The sequence below is a fragment of the Macaca mulatta genome, chromosome 3, assembly GCF_049350105.2.
Source record: "Macaca mulatta isolate MMU2019108-1 chromosome 3, T2T-MMU8v2.0, whole genome shotgun sequence".
NCBI lineage: Eukaryota > Metazoa > Chordata > Mammalia > Primates > Cercopithecidae > Macaca > Macaca mulatta.
In genome coordinates, this window is record NC_133408.1 from 48,207,062 (window position 1) to 48,226,803 (window position 19,742).

The 19,742-nt window shown below is 53.7% G+C and overlaps 2 protein-coding genes and 2 long non-coding RNA genes across 4 annotated transcripts in view; 2 read left to right on the plus strand and 2 right to left on the minus strand.

Moving 5' to 3' along the window:
• Nucleotides 1–13,990, plus strand: part of LOC719481 (uncharacterized) — a 29,711-nt gene extending 15,721 nt beyond the window's left edge. The window contains exons 3-14 of the mRNA XM_028845612.2: nucleotides 253–534; nucleotides 943–7,439; nucleotides 7,546–7,731; nucleotides 9,847–9,962; nucleotides 10,388–10,452; nucleotides 11,386–11,534; nucleotides 11,962–12,027; nucleotides 12,388–12,550; nucleotides 13,111–13,284; nucleotides 13,375–13,469; nucleotides 13,629–13,681; nucleotides 13,852–13,990. Of these exons, the coding sequence (XP_028701445.2) occupies nucleotides 253–534; nucleotides 943–7,439; nucleotides 7,546–7,731; nucleotides 9,847–9,962; nucleotides 10,388–10,452; nucleotides 11,386–11,534; nucleotides 11,962–12,027; nucleotides 12,388–12,550; nucleotides 13,111–13,284; nucleotides 13,375–13,469; nucleotides 13,629–13,681; nucleotides 13,852–13,893 (7,888 nt within the window). The 3' untranslated portion in view covers nucleotides 13,894–13,990. The remainder of the gene's footprint in view (nucleotides 1–252; nucleotides 535–942; nucleotides 7,440–7,545; nucleotides 7,732–9,846; nucleotides 9,963–10,387; nucleotides 10,453–11,385; nucleotides 11,535–11,961; nucleotides 12,028–12,387; nucleotides 12,551–13,110; nucleotides 13,285–13,374; nucleotides 13,470–13,628; nucleotides 13,682–13,851) is intronic.
• LOC144339740 (uncharacterized) lies at nucleotides 7,575–8,949 on the minus strand. The gene is made up of 3 exons (XR_013415114.1): nucleotides 8,811–8,949; nucleotides 7,908–8,020; nucleotides 7,575–7,710 (listed from the first exon to the last, which is right to left on the minus strand). It is a non-coding gene; the product is annotated as an uncharacterized LOC144339740 (long non-coding RNA).
• Nucleotides 10,525–15,079, minus strand: LOC144339736 (uncharacterized). The gene is made up of 3 exons (XR_013415110.1): nucleotides 14,946–15,079; nucleotides 13,094–14,147; nucleotides 10,525–12,544 (listed from the first exon to the last, which is right to left on the minus strand). It is a non-coding gene; the product is annotated as an uncharacterized LOC144339736 (long non-coding RNA).
• Nucleotides 15,080–16,201: 1,122 nt separating this feature from the next.
• MUC12 (mucin 12, cell surface associated) overlaps nucleotides 16,202–19,742 on the plus strand; it is a 47,516-nt gene continuing 43,975 nt past the window's right edge. The window contains exon 1 of the mRNA XM_077996422.1: nucleotides 16,202–16,405. Within this exon, the coding sequence (XP_077852548.1) occupies nucleotides 16,336–16,405 (70 nt within the window). The 5' untranslated portion in view covers nucleotides 16,202–16,335. The remainder of the gene's footprint in view (nucleotides 16,406–19,742) is intronic.

Below are 19,742 nucleotides of genomic sequence, written 5' to 3' on the forward strand. Positions count from 1 at the left end.
AATCGCCACGACCGAGACCACCTCCCGCAGTACTCCCAGCTTTACTTCTTCAATCACCACCATGGAGACCCCCACACACAGTACTTCCAGCTTCACTTCTTCGATAACCACCTCTGAGACCCCACCACACAGTACTCTCAGCTTCACTTCTTCAATCACCATCAACGAGACCACCTCACACAGTACTCCCAGCTATACTACCTCAATCACCACTAGTGAGACCACCTTACACAGTACTCCCAGCTTCACTACCTCAATCACCACCACTGAGACTACTTCACATGGTACTCCCAGCTACACTTCTTTGATCACCACCAGCGAGACCTCCTCACACAGTACTCCCAGCTTCACTTCTTCAATCACCACCACCGAGACCCCATCACACAGTATTCCCAGCTTCACTTCTTCAATCACCACAACCGGGACCACCTCACACAGTACTCCCAGCTACACTTCTTCGATCACTATCACCGAGACCACTTCACACAGTACTCCCAGCTTCACTTCTTCAATCACCACCGCCGAGACCACCTCATCCAGTACTCTCACTTTCACTTCTTCAATCACCACCACCGAGAATATCTCACCCAGTGCTCCAAGTTTCCCTCCCTCAATCACCACCACTGAGACCACCTCAAACAGCACTCCTAGATGCACTTCTTTTATCACCACAACCGAGACCACCTCACACAGTACTCCCAGCTTCTCTTCTTCGATCACCACCACAGAGACCCCCTCAAACAGTACTTCCAGCTTCACTTCTTCCATCACCATAACCGAGACCACCTCGCAGAGTACTCCCAGCTTAACTTCTTTGATCACCACCACCGAGGCCATGTCCCACAGTTCTCCCAGCTTCACTTCTTTAATCACCACCCCCAAGACCACCTCCCAAAGCACTCCCAGCTTCACTTCTTCAATCACCACCACCAACACCCACACACACAGCATTCCCAGCTTCACTTCTTTAATCACCACAACACAGACTACCTCTCATAGTACTCCCAGCTTCACTTCTTCAATCGCCACCACCGAGACCACATCCCACAGCACTCCCAGCTTCGCTTCTTGGATTACCACCACAAAGACCACCTCACACAGTACTCCCAGCTTCACTCCTTCGATCACCACCACTGAGACCACATCCCACAATACTCCCAGCTTCACTTCTTCAATCATCACCACCGAGACCACCCCACCCAGTACTCCCAGCTTCACTTCTTTGATCACCACCACGGAGATTACATCCCATAGTACTCCCGGCTTCACTTCTTCAATCACCACCACCGAGACCCCCTCACACAGTATTCCCAGCTACACTACCTCAATCACCACCACTGAGACCCCCTCACAGAGTACTGCCAGCTTCACTACCTCAATTACTACCACTGAGACCTCACACAGTACTCCCAGCTTCACTTCTTCAATCACCACCAGCGAGACCCCCTCACACAGTACTCCCAGCTTCACTTCTTCAATCACCACCAACAAGACCATCTCACACAGTGCTCCCAGCTTCACTTCTTCTATCACCACCAGGGAGACCACCTCACACAATACTCCCAGCTTCACTTCTTCAATCACCACCACCGAGATCACCTCAAGCAGCACTCCCAGCTACAATTCTTTTATCACCACAACCGAGACCACCTCACACAGTACTCCCAGCTTAACTTCTTCGATCACCACCACCGAGACCATATCCCAGAGTACTCCCAGCTTCACTTCTTTGATCACCACCACTGAGACCACATCTCACAGTACTCCCAGCTTTAGTTCTTCGATCACCAACACCAATACCACATCTCCCAGCAATCCAGGCTTCACTTCTTCAATCACCACCACGAAGACCACCTCCCAAAGCCCTCCCAGCTTCACTTCTTTGATCGCCACCACCGAGACCACCTCACACACTACTCGCAGCTTCACTTCTTCAATTGCCACCAGTGAGACCACATCCCACAGTACTCCCAGCTTCACTACTTCAATCATCACCACTGAGACCACCTCACACAGTACTCCCAGCTTCTCTTCTTCAATCACCACCAGCGAGATTCCCTCACACAATACTCCCAGTTTCACTTCTTCAATCACCATCACGGAGATCACATCACACAGTACTCACAGCTTCACTTCTTCAATCACCACCACCGAGACCCCCTCAAACAGTATTCCCAGCTTCACTTCCTCAATCACCACAACAGGGACCACCTCACACAGTACTCCCAGCTATATTTCTTTGATTACCAGCCCGGAGACCTCTTCACACAGTAATCCCAGCTTCACTTCTTTGATAACCACCACTGAGACCACATCCCACAGCACTCCCAGCTTCCATTCTTCAATCACCACCACTGAGACTGACTCATACAGTTCTCCCAGCTTCACTTCTTCGATCATCACCACAGAGACCACCTCACACAGTACTGCCAGCTTCACTTCCTTGATCACCACCATGAAGACCACATCCCACAGTACTCCCAGCTTCACTTCTTCAGTCACCACCAGGGAGACCCTGTCATACAGTACTCCCAGCTACACTACCTCAATCACCACCACTGAGACACCCTCACAGAGTACTCCCAGCTTCACTATCTCAATTACCACCACCGAGACCATCTCACACAGTACTCCCAGCTTCACTTCTTCAATCACCACCACTGAGATCACCCCACCCTATACTCCCAGCTTCACTTCTTTGATCACCACCATGAAGACCACATCCCACAGTACTCCCAGCTTCACTTCTTCGATCGCCACCACCGAGACCCCCTCATACAGTACTCCCCGCTACACTACCTCAATCACCACCACTGAGACCCTTTCACAGAGTACTCCCAGCTTCACTACCTCAGTTACCACCACGGAGACCATTTCACACAATACTCCCAGCTTCAGTTCTTCAATCACCACCAGCGAGATCCCCTCACACAGTACTCCCAGCTTCACTTCTTCAATAACGTCCAACGAGAGCACCTCACACAGTACACTCAGCTACACTTCTTTGATCACCACCACTGAGACCACCTCACCCTGTACTCCAAGCTTCACTTCTTCAATCACCACCACAGAGTCCACCTCAAGCAGCACTCCCAGTTACATTTCTTTTATCCCCACAACCGAGACCCCTTCACACAGTACTCCCAGCTTCACTTCTTCGATCACCACCACAGAGACAACCTCACGCAATACTCCCAGCTTCACTTCCTTGATCACCATTACCGAGACCACCTCACACAGTGATCCCAGCTTCACTTCTTCAATCACCACCACCGAGACCACATCCCACAGTACTCCCAGCTTCAATTCCTCAGTCACCACCATCGAGACCACATCCCACAGCACTCCAAGCTTCACTTGTTCGATCACCACCACCAAGACCACCTCCCAAAGCACTCCCAGCTTTACTTCTTGGATCACCACCACCAAGACCACCTCACATAGTACTCCCAGCTACACTTCTTTGATCAACACCAGGGAGACCCCATTACACAGTACTCCCAGCTCGACCTCTTCAATCAGCATCACGGAGACCACATCCCACAGCACTCCCAGCTTCACTTCTTCAATCACCACTACCGAGACTGCCTCACACAGTTCTCCCAGATTCACTTCTCCAATCACCACCACTGAGACCACCTCACACAGTACTCCCAGCTTCACTTCTTCGATCACCACCACTGAGACCACATCCCACAATACTCCCAGCTTCACTTCTTCAATTACCACCACCGAGACCACCCCACCCAGTACTCCCAGCTTCACTTCTTTGATCACCAGCATGGAGACCACATCCCACAGTACTCCCAGCTTCACTTCTTCAATCGCCACAACCAAGACCCCCTCACACAGTACTCCAAGCTTCACTACCTCAATTACCACCACGGAGACCACTTCACATAGTACTCCCAGCTTCACTTCTTCAATCACCACCAGCAAGACCCCCTCACACAGTACTCCCCCCTTCACTTCTTCAATCACCACCACCGAGACAACCTCCCACAGTACTCCCAGCTACAGTTCTTTGATCACCACCACTGAGACCACATCCCACAATACTCCCAGCTTCACTTCTTCAGTCACCACCACCAAGTCCCCCTCACACAGTACTCCCAGCTACACTACCTCAATCACCACCACCGAGACCACCTCACACAGTACTCCCAGCTTCACTTCTTCAATCATCACCAGCGAGACCCCCTCACACAGTACTCCCAGCTTCACTTCTTCAATTGTCACCTCTGAGACCACACCACAGAATACTCACAGTTTCACTTCTTTGATCACCACCACCAAGACCACATCCCACAGTACTCCCAGCTTCACTTCCTCGATCACCACCACCAAGATTCCCTCACATAGTACTCCCAGCGACACTACCTCAATCACCACCACTGTGACCCCTTCACAGACTACTCCCAGCTTCACTGCCTCAATTACCACCACTGAGACCATATCACGTAGTACTCACAGCTTCACTTCTTCAATCATCACCAGTGAGACCCCATCACACAGTACTCCCAGCTTCACTTCTTCAACCACGACCACCGAGAGCACTTCATATAGTACACCCAGCTACACTTCTTCAATCACCACCACGGAGACCCCCTCACACAGTACTTCCAGCTTCACTTCTTCAATCACCACAACCAAGACCACCTCCCACAGTACTCCCAGTTTCACTTCTTTGATCACCACCACTGAGACCCCCCCGCCAAGTACTCCCAGCTTCACTTCTTCAACCATGACCACCGAGAGCACTTCATACAGTACACCCAGCTTCACTTCTTCGATCACCACCATGGAGACCACATTCCACAGTATGCCCAGCTACACTTCTTTGATCACCACAGAGACCACCTCACACAGTACTCGCAGCTTCACTTCTTTGATCACCAACACCGAGACCATATCCCGCAGTACTCCCAGCTTCACTTCTTCAATCACCACCAGGGAGACCCCCTCACACAGTACTTCCAGCTTCACTTCTTCAATCACTATCACCGAGACCACCTCACACAGTACTCCCAGCTACACTACCTTAATCGCCACCACCGAGACCCCCCTGCACAGTACTCCCAGCTTCATTACCTCAATCACGACTACCAAGACCACCTCACACAATACTCCCAGCTTCACTTCTTCAATCACAACCAGCGAGACCCCCTCACACAGTACTCCCAGTTTCACTTCTTCAATCACCACCACTGAAACCACCTCACACAGTACACCCAGCTACACTTCTTCGATCACCACCACTGAGACCACCTCACGCAGTACTCCCAGCTTCACTTCTTTGATCACCACTACCAAGACCACTTCAGACAGTACTCCGAGCTTCACTTCTTCGATCACCACCACTGAGACCACATCCCACAGTACTCCCAGCTTCACTTCTTCGATCACCACCACCGAAACCACCTCATACAGTACACCAAGCTACACTTCTTCGATCACCACTACCAAGACCACCTCACACAGTACTGCCAGCTTCACATCTTCGGTCAGCACTACTGAGACTACATTGCACAGTACTCCCAGCTTCACTTCTTTGATCACCACAACTGAGACCTCATCACACAGTACTCCTGGCCTCACTTCCTCGGTCACCACCACCGAGACAACCTCACACATTACTCCTGGCCTCACTTCTTCAATCACCACCAGTGAGACGACCTTACACGGTACTCCCAGCTTCACTTCTTCAATCACCACCACCGAGACCACCTCACAAAGTACTCTCAGCTTCACTTCTTTAATCACCACGACTCTGACAACCTCTCACAGTACTCCCAGCTTCAGTTCTTCAATCACCACCACCAAGACCACCTCACCTGGTACTCCCACCTTCACTTCTTCCATCACCACCACTGACACCAGCTCACATATTACTCCAAGCTTCACTTCTTCAACCAGCTACTCCACAGTCAGCACATCCACAACTGCCATCACCTCACATTTTACTACCTCAGAGACTGGGGTGACTTCCACACCTGTAACCCCAGCTTCTCTGAGTACAGACATCCTGACCACAACCGTACGAACTCTCACCCCCTCATCTGTGGGAACCAGTACTTCATTGACTACAACCACAGATCTTCCCTCTATACCCACTGATATCAGTAGGTTACCAACCCCAACACACATCATTTCATCCTCTCCCTCCATCCAAAGCACAGAAACATCATCCCTTGTGGGCACAACCTCTCCCACCATGTCCACTGTGAGAACGACCCTTAGAAGTACTGAGAACACCCCAATCACTTCCTTTAGCACAAGTATTGTTGTTACACCTGAAACCCCAACACAGACCGCTCCTGTACTGACATCTGCTACCGGGACCCAAACATTTCCTGTACCTACTACTGTCACCGTTGGAAGTATAGACTCCTCCACGTCCACTCTTCACACTCTTACTCCATCAACAGCCTTGAGCACGATCATGTCAACATCACAGGTTCCCATTCCTAGCACACGTTCCTCCACCCTTCAAACAAGTGCTTCTACTCCCTCATTGCAAACTTCACTCACATCTACAAGTGAGTTCACTACAGAATCTTTCACTAGGGGAAGTACATCTACAAATGCAATCTTGACTTCTTTTAGTACCATCATCTGGTCCTCAACACCCACTATCATCATGTCCTCTTCTCTGTCTTCTACCAGCATAACTCCACTGTTCTATACCACCACTCATTCTGTTCCTTCTTCAGCATACACTTTCAGTACAGAAAATATGGGCTCCTCTTCTATCACAGCCTTTCCTACTCTCTCTTCCTCTGCAACCACCAGCACTTCTCCAACCAGCTCCTCTCTGACCACAGCTCTCACTGAAATAACCCCCTTTTCTTATATTTCCCTTCCCTCCACCACACCCTGTCCAGAAACTATAACAATTACCATAGTCCCTGCCTCTCCCACTGATCCGTGTGTTGAAATGGATTCCAGCACTGAAGCTACTTCTCCTCCCCCCACCCCATTAACAGTGCTTCCCTTTACTACTGAAATGGTCACCTGTCCTAGCTCCATCAGTATGCAAACTACCCTTGCTACATATATGGACACTTCTTCCATGACGCCAGAAAGTGAGTCCAGCATCACAACGAATGCTTCCAGTTCCACTGGCACTGGGACTGTACCCACAAACACGGTTTTCACAAGTACTGAAATGCCCACCAGTGAGACCTGGCTGAGCACCAGCTTTGTGACCCCCCCACATCTTCCTGGCGTCTCTACCATCCCACTCACCACGAAACCAAGCAGTAGCCTTCCGACCATCCTGAGGACTTCAAGCAAGTCAGCACACTCCTCCCCATCCACCACCAGGACTTCAGAGACACCAGTGGCCACTACCCAGACTCCTACCACCCTTACATCGCGCAGGACAACTCCCACCACTTCTCAGACGACCACACAGTCAACGTTGACCACCACTGCAGGTTGGACCTTCTGCCTCTCTGTTCCCCTCCTTCCTTCCCTGCAAAATTTCTATGTCACCGAGATCAGGCTTTATCCTGAACTTCCCTTGTTTCTTGTGTTTCCCAGGCACCTGTGACAATGGCGGCACCTGGGAACAGGGCCAGTGTGCTTGCCGTCCGGGGTTCTCTGGGGACCGCTGTCAGTTCCAGACCAGCTGCCTCAACGGGGGTCAGTGGGATAACATCAAGTGCCAGTGCCCCAGCACCTTCTATGGTTCCCGTTGTGAGTTTGCTGTGGAACAGGTGGATCTAGGTGAGTCGCCAGAGCTATGCCTTCTGCACTTCCTCCCAGAGGGTGTCACTGACTCTCCCCAGACTTACCCCTCTGTGGGGCCTGGAGGCACCCATGGCGTTTTGCTCAGTCCTTCCCTCCCTGCCATCTCTCCCATTCCCTCCACTGCCCCATGTCATGCTCCTCTCCATCCTCACCCTTAGGAGGTGGATGGGACCACACTCCCTCCTGGGGTCATCTCCTGATTTGGGCTGCTTGGAGCTGTATCAGTTTCCAACTGCCGCCCTACCAACAAACACAAGCCTCGCTGCTGAAACAACATGACATTATCATGTTAGAATTCTGTAGATTAGAAATCTGATGTGGGTGTCACTGGGCTGAAATCAAGGCGTCACCAGGGCTGTGTTGTCTTCCAGAGGTTCCAGGAAAGAATACATTTTTTTGCCCTTTGCAGCTTCTGGAGCCTCCAACATTGTGTATGCCAGGGCCCCTGGCTCCATCTTCCAAGCCAGCAAGGCTGCACCTCTCTGTGTCTTTCTGCCATAGCCTCATCTCCCTCTGATGAACTCTGGCCTCCTCTATTGCTTCTTCCACTGTTAAGGACTCTTGTGATGACTTTGCCTCCTCCCCAAATAGTCTATGTTAATTTTCTCAAGATCAGCTGATTAGGCTGGGCGCGGTGGCTCACACCTGTAATCCCAGCACTTTGGGAGGCCGAGGCGGGAGGATCACCTGAGGTCAGGATTTCGAGACCAGCCTGGCCAACATGGTGAAACTGTCTCTATTATAAATACAAAAATTAGTTGGGCATGGTGGCAGGTGCCTGTAATCCTCACTACTCAGGAGGCTGAGGCAGGAGAATCGCTTGAATCCAGGATGTGGATGTTGCAGTGAGCTGAGATTTAGCCACTGCACACTAGCCTGGATGACAGAGGGAGAGTGAAACTCTGTCTCAAAGGAAAACAAAAATCAGCTGATTGTCTTATAATCCCTGCAGTTTGGAAGGCTGAGGAGGGAAGATCGGTTGAGGCCAGGAGTTCATGACCATCCTGGGCAACACAGCGAGAACCCCACCTCTACAAAAAATTTTAAAAAATTACCTGGGAATGGTGGCTCATGCCTGTGGTCCCAGTAACTTGGGAGGCTGAGGTGGGAGGATTACTTGAGCCTGGGAAATCAAGGTTGCAGTGAGCTATGATCCCACCATTGCACTCCAGCCTAGATGACAGAATGAGACCCTATCTCAACAATAAAAAAAAAGTTAGGCTGATTAGCAATGGAATTCAATCTGCACTCTTCATCCTCCCTTGCCATATAGTGTAGCATACTCACAGTTCTGGGGATTTGGACATGGATCCCCGCCCACCATGCGGGCAGCCAGGAGGGACCACAGGCTGACCGCTGTCTTCCTGCCTGCTTTCCCTCATCTCCACACGTTCCTTCCTTCCTTTCTGTCTCTCTCTTCTCTTCTCTTTTCTTTCTTTCTTTCCTTCTTTTTCTTTCTTTCTCTTTCTTTCTTTCTTTCTTTCTCTTTCTTTCTTTCTTTCTTTCCTTCCTTCCTTCCTTCCCTCCCTCCCTTTTTCTTTCTCTCTTTCTCTCTTTCTTTCTCTCTCTCTCTTTCTTTCTTTTTCTTTTTTCTTTCTTTCTTCTTTCTCCTTCCTTCCTTCATTCCTTCCCTCCCTCTTTCTTTCTTTTCTTTCTTTCTTCTTTCTTTATCTTTCCTTCCTTCCTTCTTTCCTTTCTTTCTTTCCTTTCTTTCTCTCCTTCTTTCTCTCATCTTCACACAATGCTTTTTCCCTTTCTTTCTCTCTCTCTGTCTTTCTCTCTCTCTCTCTCTCTTTGTTTTTCATTTTCTAGAGACGGAGTCTCGCTCTGTGGCCCAGGCTGGAGTGCAGTGATGCGATCTCGGCTCACTACAACCTCCGCCTCCTGGGTTCAAGTGATTCTACTGCCTCAGCCTTCCGAGGCACAATGCATCCTGGAATTCCTACATCTGTTCCTGCCTGTGGGCATCAGTCCTCAGGGATCTTGGAGAGGAGCAGCAGGAGGAGCCTGTGGGTTGGGGAGGGGGTGGTGTTGGTGGCTTCAGACGGAAGCAGATGGAGAAGTGACTGGGGACATGCATGCTGTGTGCAGATGTAGTGGAGACTGAGGTGGGCATGGAAGTATCTGTCGATCAGGAGTTCTCGCCGGACCTCAATGACAACACTTCTCAGGCCTACAGGGATTTCAACAAGACCTTCTGGAATCAGGTAAAGGGCAAGGAGAGGGGAATTTTTTTTTTTTTTTTTTGAGATGGAGTCTCACACTATTGTCCTGGCTGGAGTGCAGTGGCATGATCTTGGCTCACTGCAACCTCCCCCTCCTGGGTTCACGTGATTCTCCTGCCTCAGCCTCCTGAATAGCTGGAATTACAGGTGCACACCACCACACCCGGCTAATGTTTTGTATTTTTAGTGGAGATGGGGTTTCACTATGTTGGCCAGACAGGTCTCGAACTCCTGACCTAGTGATCCACCCACCTTGTCTTCCCAAAGTGCTGGGATTACAGGCGTGAGCCATGGCTCCCAGCCGGGGAGGGGAATTGAAGGGTGCTCCCCTGGAACTGGGATTGGGCATCTGGGTGCCCTCAGGTCTGCAGGTTTTGATGTGAGCCCAGGGATCCTTGGTGTTTCAGATGCAGAAGATTTTTTCAGGCATGCGGGGCTTCACCTTCAAGGGTGTGGAGATCCTGTCCCTGAGGTAGGAGACCCATCTGGAGACGCAGAGGCGGTGTTGGGTGGGGGGGAATGTGTGCACAGAAAAAACCCATTCTTTTGTAATCATCAGATTTTATAAAGAGAGGGGTGGAGGGGCTACATAAGGAATCACTCCCTGGGGTATTTTTTGAGATTGTTTTCTGGGGCCATTTCTCTGGAGGAGAGATGGCACCTCTCTTCTTCAGCACACTGGAAGGAGAGAAGTTACAGGGACATGTGGGAATGTGGTGCCTGGATCGGTGACTTCTTCGCCCTCTGACTGGCCCCTGCTCTACTGGGTGGGTCAGCATTAGAGAGAGAGAAAGAGAGAGAGGGAGAGAGGGAGAGAGCGTCCAGGGGAGTGGATGATGGCTTGATGCAACACAAGGAGAACGTCAGGCCAGATGTGGTGGCTCACACTTGCAATCTTAGCACGTTGGGAGGGCTAGGCGGGTGGATCACCTAAAACCAGTTCAAGACTAGCCTGGGCAACATAGTGAGAACCCAGCTCTACAATAATAAAAATAGTAATAATAATAATAGTAAAATGATTAGCCCGGTGTGGTAGTGCACACCTGTAGTCCCAGATACTTGGGAGGCTGAGGAGTAAGGATCACTTTAGTCCAGGAGTTGGAGGCTGCAGTGAGCTATAATTATACCACTGCACTCTAGCCTGGGTGACAGAGCCAGACTTTGTCTCTATAAAACACACAGAGACAGGAAGTCAATTATGTCAATTATTCCTTGTCCTGCCTTCCCAGGCGGACCAAGTCAGGAATGCTGGCAGCCCCTTCTAAAAAGGATGCATGTGGCATCCTGACTCAGGACCTCTGCCCCCTTTCCCGCTTCTGGTGCACTTTGGGTTGCTTCTGGAGTGCTCCTCCAAGGACCCATGTGCCCCTGGCTGGGGCACTCTCTAAGGCCATGGACCCCTCAGGAATGGCAGCATCGTGGTGGACTACCTGGTCCTGCTGGAGCTGCCCTTCAGCTCCCAGCTGGGGAGCCAGTACGAGCAGGCGAAGACGACGCTGAAGGAGGCGCTGCAGAATGCCAGCCAGGATGCGGACAGCTGCCAGGACTCCCAGAGTGAGCCCCGGCTGGAGGGAGGGGCCAGGGCCTGAGTCGCCACCCCAGCCCACTCCAGCTGGGCCAGGGGCCCTCTGGGCTCGGGTGCCAACCCTATGGCACCTCTGGCAGGTTGGGAGAAGGGGAATGAGTCCACACACAACGTCATCAAGGGTGGGGCTAGGGAGGGTCTCCCCAGGACCTGGGTACTGGGCAAGAGAACCCCTGATGGTCATGCTCAGCATTTCCCGGATGGCTGAAGACCTCAGATTATTCAGGGGAGATGAGGGAGGGAACAGGAGTCTTCTCTTGTGGCCCCTCCACACTCCCCCAGACAGAGACAGCCCTCCCTGCCCTCCCTGTGCCTCTCCTGCTTCCTGGTCCTAACCCCTTAACCTTAACCCCTTGACCTCCCCCTCCCATTCCATCTGTGCCTGTGTTCCCACAGCCCTGTGTTTTAAGCCTGACTCCATCAAAGTGAACAACAACAGCAGGACAGAGCTGACCTCGGAAGGTGAGGGTGGGGTAAAGGGCTGAGTGGTCGCTCTCCCGTGGCTATGATCCCAGCCACCAGGGACATTTGCCCATTGAAGTCGGGGGCAGGGAGAGACCTTTGGGGGAGGCAAGCGATATGGCCCAGGGCGGCCCTTCCTGGCGCTGATTAGTGGCTTCCACCTGAGGACAGCATGTGCCACGAGGAGAGGGTGAGGGTGGTGGTGCTGGACTCCCCTCATCGAATCCCAGGGTCTACCCCAGGGCATCCCACCTCGGAAATGGAATCCTCCTCCCGCATTTTCAGAGGCACCATTATCAGGCCCCTGAATAGAATGGATGAGGTCCTTGTCTCTGTGCAACCCTCTCCCCAACCCCTCAGCCATCTGCCGCCGCGCCGCTCCCGCGGGCTACGAGAAGTTCTACTTCCCCTTGGAGGAGGCCACCCGGCTCCGCTGTGTCACCAATTGCACGTCGGGCGTGGACAACGCCATCAACTGTCACCAGGGCCAGTGCGTTCTGGAGAGGAGCGGTCCCACCTGTCGGTAAGGCACCGCTGACCATCAGCATCAGCCGAGCCCCGCCCTCGCACTCTAAGATGAAGCCCCGCCCCATGCTCCGCCCCGGGTCCGCCCCTAGGCCCTATGGTGGAGCCTTGTCCCCAGAGTCCGGCTCCAAGCCCATTCCCCTTTCCCTACGGTGGAGCCTTGCCCTGGAGCTCTGCTCCCTTGCCCTAAGGTGGAGCCCCGTCCCCCTAATGGAGTTGAGTCCAGTCCCCTCGTTCTGGGACCACTCATTCTAGGGTGGGGCCCCGTCCCCCTCGTTCTAGGGTTGAACCCCGCCCCCTCCTTCCAGGGTGGAGCCCTGCCCGCTTGATCTAGGGTGGAATCCCGCCCTGTTACCTAGGGTAGAGCCCCGCCCCCTCGTTCTAGGGTGGATTCCCGGCCCCTTGTCTAGGGTGGAACCCCCCCGCTTGCCATAGGGTGGAACCCCCCGCTGCCCTAGGCTGGGACCCCGTCCCCTCGCCCGCCCCCGTGGGGCCCAGGTGCACGCGTGGACCCCGAGTCCAGAGGTGAAGAGGGTCTGACCCTGCGATCTCCCGCAGCTGTTACTCCACGGACACGCACTGGTTCTCCGGCCCGCGCTGCGAGGTGGCCATCCACTGGAGGGCGCTGGTCGGGGGCCTGACGGCGGGCGTCGCGCTGCTGCTGCTGCTGCTGCTGGCGCTGGGCTTCTGGGCGGTTCGCTCTGGATGGTGGGGCGGTCAGCGCCTAGACCGGTGAGCGCTCAGAGGGCGGGGCCGGGGGGTGAGGGCGGCCAAGGGACCCCAGGCGGGCCCGCTATGTCTGACCGCGGCGGCCCCACCTAGGTCCTGGGACCAGGACAGGAAATGGTTCGAGAGCTGGGATGAGGAAGTCGTGGGCACTTTTTCAAACTGGGGTTTCCAGGACGACGAAAACCCAGGTGAGTCCCACCTCCTGGGGAAGCAGGCAGGGGCTTTCCTGGGCAACACTGCGAGGACAGACGCCCTTCCTGCCTTCCTCGCATTTACTCCATCCCCCTCTCTCTTCCGTCCCCTCCCTCTCCCCTTCTCTTTCTCCCCTCTTCTCTGTCTCTCTCTAGACAAGGATAAAAATTTCCATGTGGCCTTGGAGAAGGTGGACACCACTATGAAGGTGAGGGGCTAAAGTGGGGGACCCCAAGGAACTCTCCCAGCCTCCATTTCAGATTCCCTCGGCGACCCCCAGAGGGCAAGGAGGGGGCTGGGCTCGGATCAGCAGTTACCTCCCTGTCAGCCCAAACCAGTGGCTCCGCCTTCCCTTCCCTCACTGTGACTCTGTGACAGGTGCACATCAAGAGACCCGAGATGACCTCGTCCTCAGTGTGAGCCCTGCGGGCCCCGTCACCATCGCCTCTGCCCTGCCCGGGACACAAGGCTCTGCACTGCGTCCATTTCAAGTGGTGGCCCCAGGACGTGGGCAGCTCAGGCTCCTGCTGTTCTTGGGCAAAATGAAACTGTTCCCCCAAATCCCATCCTTGTCTTTCCAACTTGGCTGAAACCCATCAGGAGATGCAGTTCAGGTGCAGGCTCTTCCACTGCGGAACCTTGGGCAAGTCAGTAAGGAGCCTCAGTTTCCTCACCTGCAAAATGGGTACAACATTCCTGTGTGATATCTCACACCATTGTTGTGTAAACCACATGGACTTGGTCAATTCTGGGTCCTACTCTGCCCTCCCGTCTCAGCCCTCATGTTGCCATTGCCTCTCTCGGATCCTCCAATCCTCATGTCCTTCGCCTGGTCTCCGGCCCTGGTTCCTATTTTCTCTCAATTCCCTACTGCCTGTTTCTTACTTTGAACCTGGAGGCAGCCTGCAGCCCATCCCATCTCCTGTCCTCTCCTGATCTAACTCCCTGCTGTGTCTCTTGCTCTCATTCCTTAGATGTCCTCTCCTTCTGACACCGTTCCTTCAAGCATCCTGCCCCCCAGTCCCCCAGCCCTAAATCCTCCCTCCTCTCCTCACATCCTGGTCCCTAGCAAGGTATAGATAGCCTCTGTGTCTTAGGATACCCCAGCTGCTGTTCCCCCCATCACCCCGTTGCCCAATTCCCCATTTCTCTTGTTCTCATTCCTTGTATCTTCTCCCCTTCTGAGCCGGTCCATTCATCGGTTCTGCCTCTACTCCCCCAGCCCTAAATACCCTGACTGCTGTTTCCCCCCATCACCCCCCTACCCGATTCTCCATTCTCCACCCCTTTCTCTCACCCCTGGAGCCCCCTGGGGGGTTCAGGGCATGAATTCCCCAGTTCCCAAGGAAAGGCAGCCCCCTCAGTCCCCCTCCTCCTCACTCCCTTCAATCTCCCTCCCCTCTCACCTCACCACTGCCTTTTAAACCCATCCCCTCCTTTTCCCCTCCTCCCCCCTCTCTGGCTGGTGTCACCTCAATTCCTGCGGTAACTCTGACTCCTGAAATCCTCAATCTCCTTGGCCGCGAAGATCGGCTTCGGGGACCGGAAGTCGGCACATCTGCAGGTCTCCATGTGAACACAGTATAGAGTTTATTGTAAAAGAAGCTGCTCTGTGTCTGTCTCCCTTTCACCCCGCAGTGCTCTCCACCTGATTGGAGAACAGGGATTTCCAGAGGCGGCGCTGTAGGAGGATCCTGGGAGCACCCGTGTCTTCCAGGGAGGAAGGAGGGGGTCTGTGGGCAGCTCTTAGAGGCCATGACATTCCTCATAGAAAACACAGAGGTTGGGGGGAACCCATTTTGTTTGGGAGTGACTCGGGGCAGGGGCCCCTTGGGCTTTGTCATCTGTGCTCTCCCCACCCCCACCACTGCCCTGACCTTGACACTGGGGGCTTAGGGAGCAATTAGACCGCTGGTGCTGGTTCAGGGAGTTGGGTGGTCCAGGGGCTAGGGCTGCCTGGTCCAGTCACCCTTTATAAGGATGTAAAGCTGGGCCTCCCCAAAGATCTTGATTCCCCACAAGGCTCCCAAACCCTGATAGCAAACGCACACAGCAGAGCCTGTCTGTGCTGGCACAGGGCCCTTCTATTCCTGCTGTTGCAGGCAGTCAGGCCTGCCTGAGGAGTCGAGGGTGTTCAGAAATAATATGTCCCCTTGGGTCTTTGGGTGCGGGCTTGGGAGAGGTCCCTGTGATGTTTGCCCTGGGCAGGGACGGGCCATGGCCTTTCGTCACCTCTGTGTCTGGCCAGGGGTGGAGACCAGGACCATAAAGTCTCAGGTGTGAGTGGGCACCCCGCCCAGAAGAAATGCTGGAAGCTAGGGACCCCAGGGAAAGCCCTGGACATTTGGAAAGGACCATGTCGAGGCGGGGAATGGGGAGGGATGGCTGGAAGAGAGAGGGGCTTCTCGGGGATGGGAGTGGGGGGTCCTTAGCTTGCTCTGGCCTGTTGCTGGCTGCCCCTTCCCTCCATGGTCACCCGCCCTCCGGCGCTTCTTGGCCCCCACCTCTTGGCATCTGTGGTGTGCTCACACCTCCAGCTTCTGTCCCTCCCTCCTTCGCTGCCCCACCCACAGTGGCTCTGACTTCCGCTGAAAGAGAGGGTCCCCGGCTCAGGGCGGTCACTGCTCCAGGACTTATAAGGGAGGAGGGTGGATAGGCTGCCTTTTGTCCAACTCCCTGTGATCACCACGCGCCACCCACCCAACGCCATCACCTCACCTCTGCCCTGGGACAGGCACTGCTCTACTTCAAGGCAAAGTTCTCTGAGGTCCTTTTTATAGCTGATCCCTTCCTGGGAGGCTTTCATTTCTTGGTCCCTCTTGACAGGGGAAGTCGGGCAGCCAGGGGCCCGTTCCCCGGGAAATGCTGGTGATCTGGATTCCGACGCTGGCTCTCTGGCTCTGCGTGTCCTTTACTGCTACATTGACACAGGGTGAGTGCCCCTGGGCTGATGCTCCGGGTCCAGTGCTCCTGGGTGGTCATAGTACACGTCCCAGCCTCAGGCAGCAGGACTGCAGGTGGCCTCCTCCCCTTTGCATGGCAAGGGGCTGCCACAGGGCTGGAGACCCGTGCTGTGACCTCATCTTGCCTTGGGGCTGCTGAAGGGGTCACTGTGGAGACCTGTGGGTGCCTGTGGTGTGCAGGGGATGGTCTGCACACAGCCCCTGGCCGTGGGGTGGCTGAAATCCACAGCTTCTGCCCTCCAGGCTCCCCCCAGAGGATAAGGGGGTTTTGTCACAGACAGTGGGCTCTGCCCACCCTCCTCCTGGGGGCTTTATCTGCTGGAGGGATGGGTCTTTCCAAGCCTCACAGGGGCACTGCACATGCTGCCAGCCCTGGTCGGGAGAGAGGGAATCCAGAGGGCTGTCTGACAGTGTCCTCTCTTGACTTGGAGCAGCCTCAGGTGCACCCGGGGAATCCCCTCCAGTTAGAAATGGCTGACGGGGCCAGGTGTGGTGGCTCATGCCTGTAATCCCAGCACTTTGGGAGGTCCAGGTGGGTGGATCACCTGAAGTTGGGAGTTTGAGTCCAGCATGGCTAACATGGTGAAACCCCGTCTCCATTAAAAATATAAAAATTAACCAGGCATGGTGGGTCGCACCTGTAATCCCAGCTACTTGGGAGGCTGAGGCAGGAGAATCACTGGAACTTGGGAGGTGGAGTTTGCAGTGAGGCAAGATTGTGCCACTGCACTCCAGTGTTTAAGAGTGAAACACTGTCAAAAAAGAAAGAAAGAAAGAAAGAAAGAAAGAAAGAAAGAAAGAAAGAAAGAAAGAAAGAAAGAAAGAAAGAAAGAAAATAAAAATGGCTGCCAGTTGCGGTGGCTCACGCCTGCAATGCCAGCACTTTGGGATGCTGAGACAGGCGCATCACGAGGTCAGGAAATTGAGACCATCCTGGCCAACATGGTGAAACCCCAACTCTACCAAAAATATAAAAATCAGCTGGGTGTGGTGGCACACGCCTGTAGTCCCAGCTACTCGGGAAGCTGAGGCAGGAGAATCACTTGAACCCTGGAGGAAGAGGTTGCAGTGAGCCGAGATTGCACCACTGCACTCCAGCCTGGCGACAGAGTGAGACTCTCTCAAACAAACAAACAACAACAACAGCAACAAAGTGGCTGAGGGGCTGCGGGAGGAGACAGAGGCTGGGGGATCCTTGCTCAGCCTGGTCGTGGCTATGTTTGAGAGATGACTGGTTACCCGATAATTTCTCTCATACAGAACAGACTTTCTGATTCCTTCCTGGCAGGGGTGGACAGGGATGAGGAGAGGCGGCAGAGGGAGACCTTGAGTTGAAGGCTGTGGGGTGGGCAGAAGGGGTGGTGAGGGGGCAGGGGAGCTGGGGTGGGGGTCTCTGTAGCCCTGCAGGACACCTTCGAAGTAACCTACCAGGGCAGTTCCACCATCCTCCTAGCCAGTGACTCAGGCCCTCCGAGGCTGCCTCTGTCCGCCAAGCCTTGATAGATGATTCCTCCTTTACCCTCCCAGGACATGTTGGGAGAGAGGTACAGAAGAGGAGGAGCTGATGGGAGAGTTTCAAGGGCTGGAGTGATGAACTCTGTGGATTTGGGAACATTATGAGAGTTTGTTAATAACACATAGATTCCCTTTAAGGTAATATACAGGAGTGGGAAGCTGTGGGCTGGGATGGATCTTAGGAGGGGTCCTTTCCATCTCTGCTTCCCAGGCCTGGCCTGACTGATCCTGCGATTTCTCTGGTCAGATTATTCAAGGAGAGGGTGATGGAGGTGATGGCAGCGATGATGAAGGCCCCAGGAGTCAGCAGGTGGCATTGCCTCGGTGTACCCAGCCGAGTGTTAGAGACAACCCCCAAGGAACCAAAGCCCCTGTCCCTGAGGTGCTTATAATTGTGTGGCAAAGATAACACAGGTGAACCCCTTCGTGTGTAAAACAGTCAGAAAACCATCTATCTATGGCCAGTACAGAAAGCAGGAGGGAGTGAAGCCACGCAAGTAGGACCACTCTGGAGGGCTCCGGAAGGTCTGATTAGATCCAGAGATGGAGGCAGAGACCCCTGCCCTCCTCTTGCAGAGGCTTTTGCTGTTCACAAAGCCATTTCCCAGCAGGTAGCTCGTATGATTCTCATGAGGAGATCTGTGTAAGGAAGTCAGGGTAGATGAGGATATGGAGGCTCAGAGAGAGGATGAGTGATTTTCCTGGGGCCACATATCAAATAATGAACACGGCGACCACTTTACAGTGGATTTGCGCCCTGCGCCTCTCCTCCCCTAGAGGATCCCAGTTCTCTCCACTAGCGCACCTCTTCCCCTCTAGAGGAACCCAGTTCTCTGCAAACCATCCCGTGCTCTAGGAATGGATTCTGGGTCCTTGGCAAGCAGTTCAGATGTCAGATCAGAGACTACCAGTGGCATCTGTAGTTTTTTTTTTTTTTTTTTTTTTTTGACAATCTCCTCTGTCACCCAGGCTGGAGTGCAGTGACACAATCTCGGCTAACTGCAGCCTCTGTCTCAAGGGTTCAAGAGATTCTCCTGCCTCAGCCTCTGGAGTAGCTGGGACTACAGGTGTGTGCCAACAAGCCCAGCTAATTTTTGTGTGTGTGTTTGGTAGAGACAGGGCTTCACCATGTTGGCCAGGCTGGTCTTGAGCTCCTGGCTTCCAGTGATCTGCCCGCCCCGAACTCCCAAAGTGTTGGGATGACAGGTGTGGGCCGCTGCACCTGGCCCAGCATCTGTAACTTTTCTTCCTACTCTCTGCACCCTCTTCTGGGTACTCCCGGGCACACTCTGGACTGGTGAGGTTTTGGAGAAGCAGTCGAGTGAGGGAAGAGCACTCTGAGAAAGTAGAAAAATCATTTCCACAGCTCTGCAGGGGAGCTACAGCGTAGGAATGCCCTGAAAGACGAGGGGGCATGTGCTGGATCAAGCGTGATGTTTGCTGGGGAGAGTGTGGTGGTGCTGGTGCATTTGTGGATGACAGGAGCACTAAGACCAAGCTGAGATGTTTAGACATCACAGGAACCTCTGGGACTAAGTAGGGCTGGGGATGCCTCTGTAGCGCAGACCAGCATCAGAGAGGCCATCGAGAGGCACCCAAAGCCATCCTGGGAGGAGGATATGAAGGCCCAGCTGGGAACCCAATTCCCCTGGAAATGGGGGCTCCACTTGATGGTTGGCTGGAGGACACTGAGACAGATAGTCTAGGAGGCTGTGTTAACTGGGAGAGGAGCCTTTTTCTGCTGGATGACAAAGGTCTCCAGTTGGGGCTATGGAGTTTGGGGTGATGGTG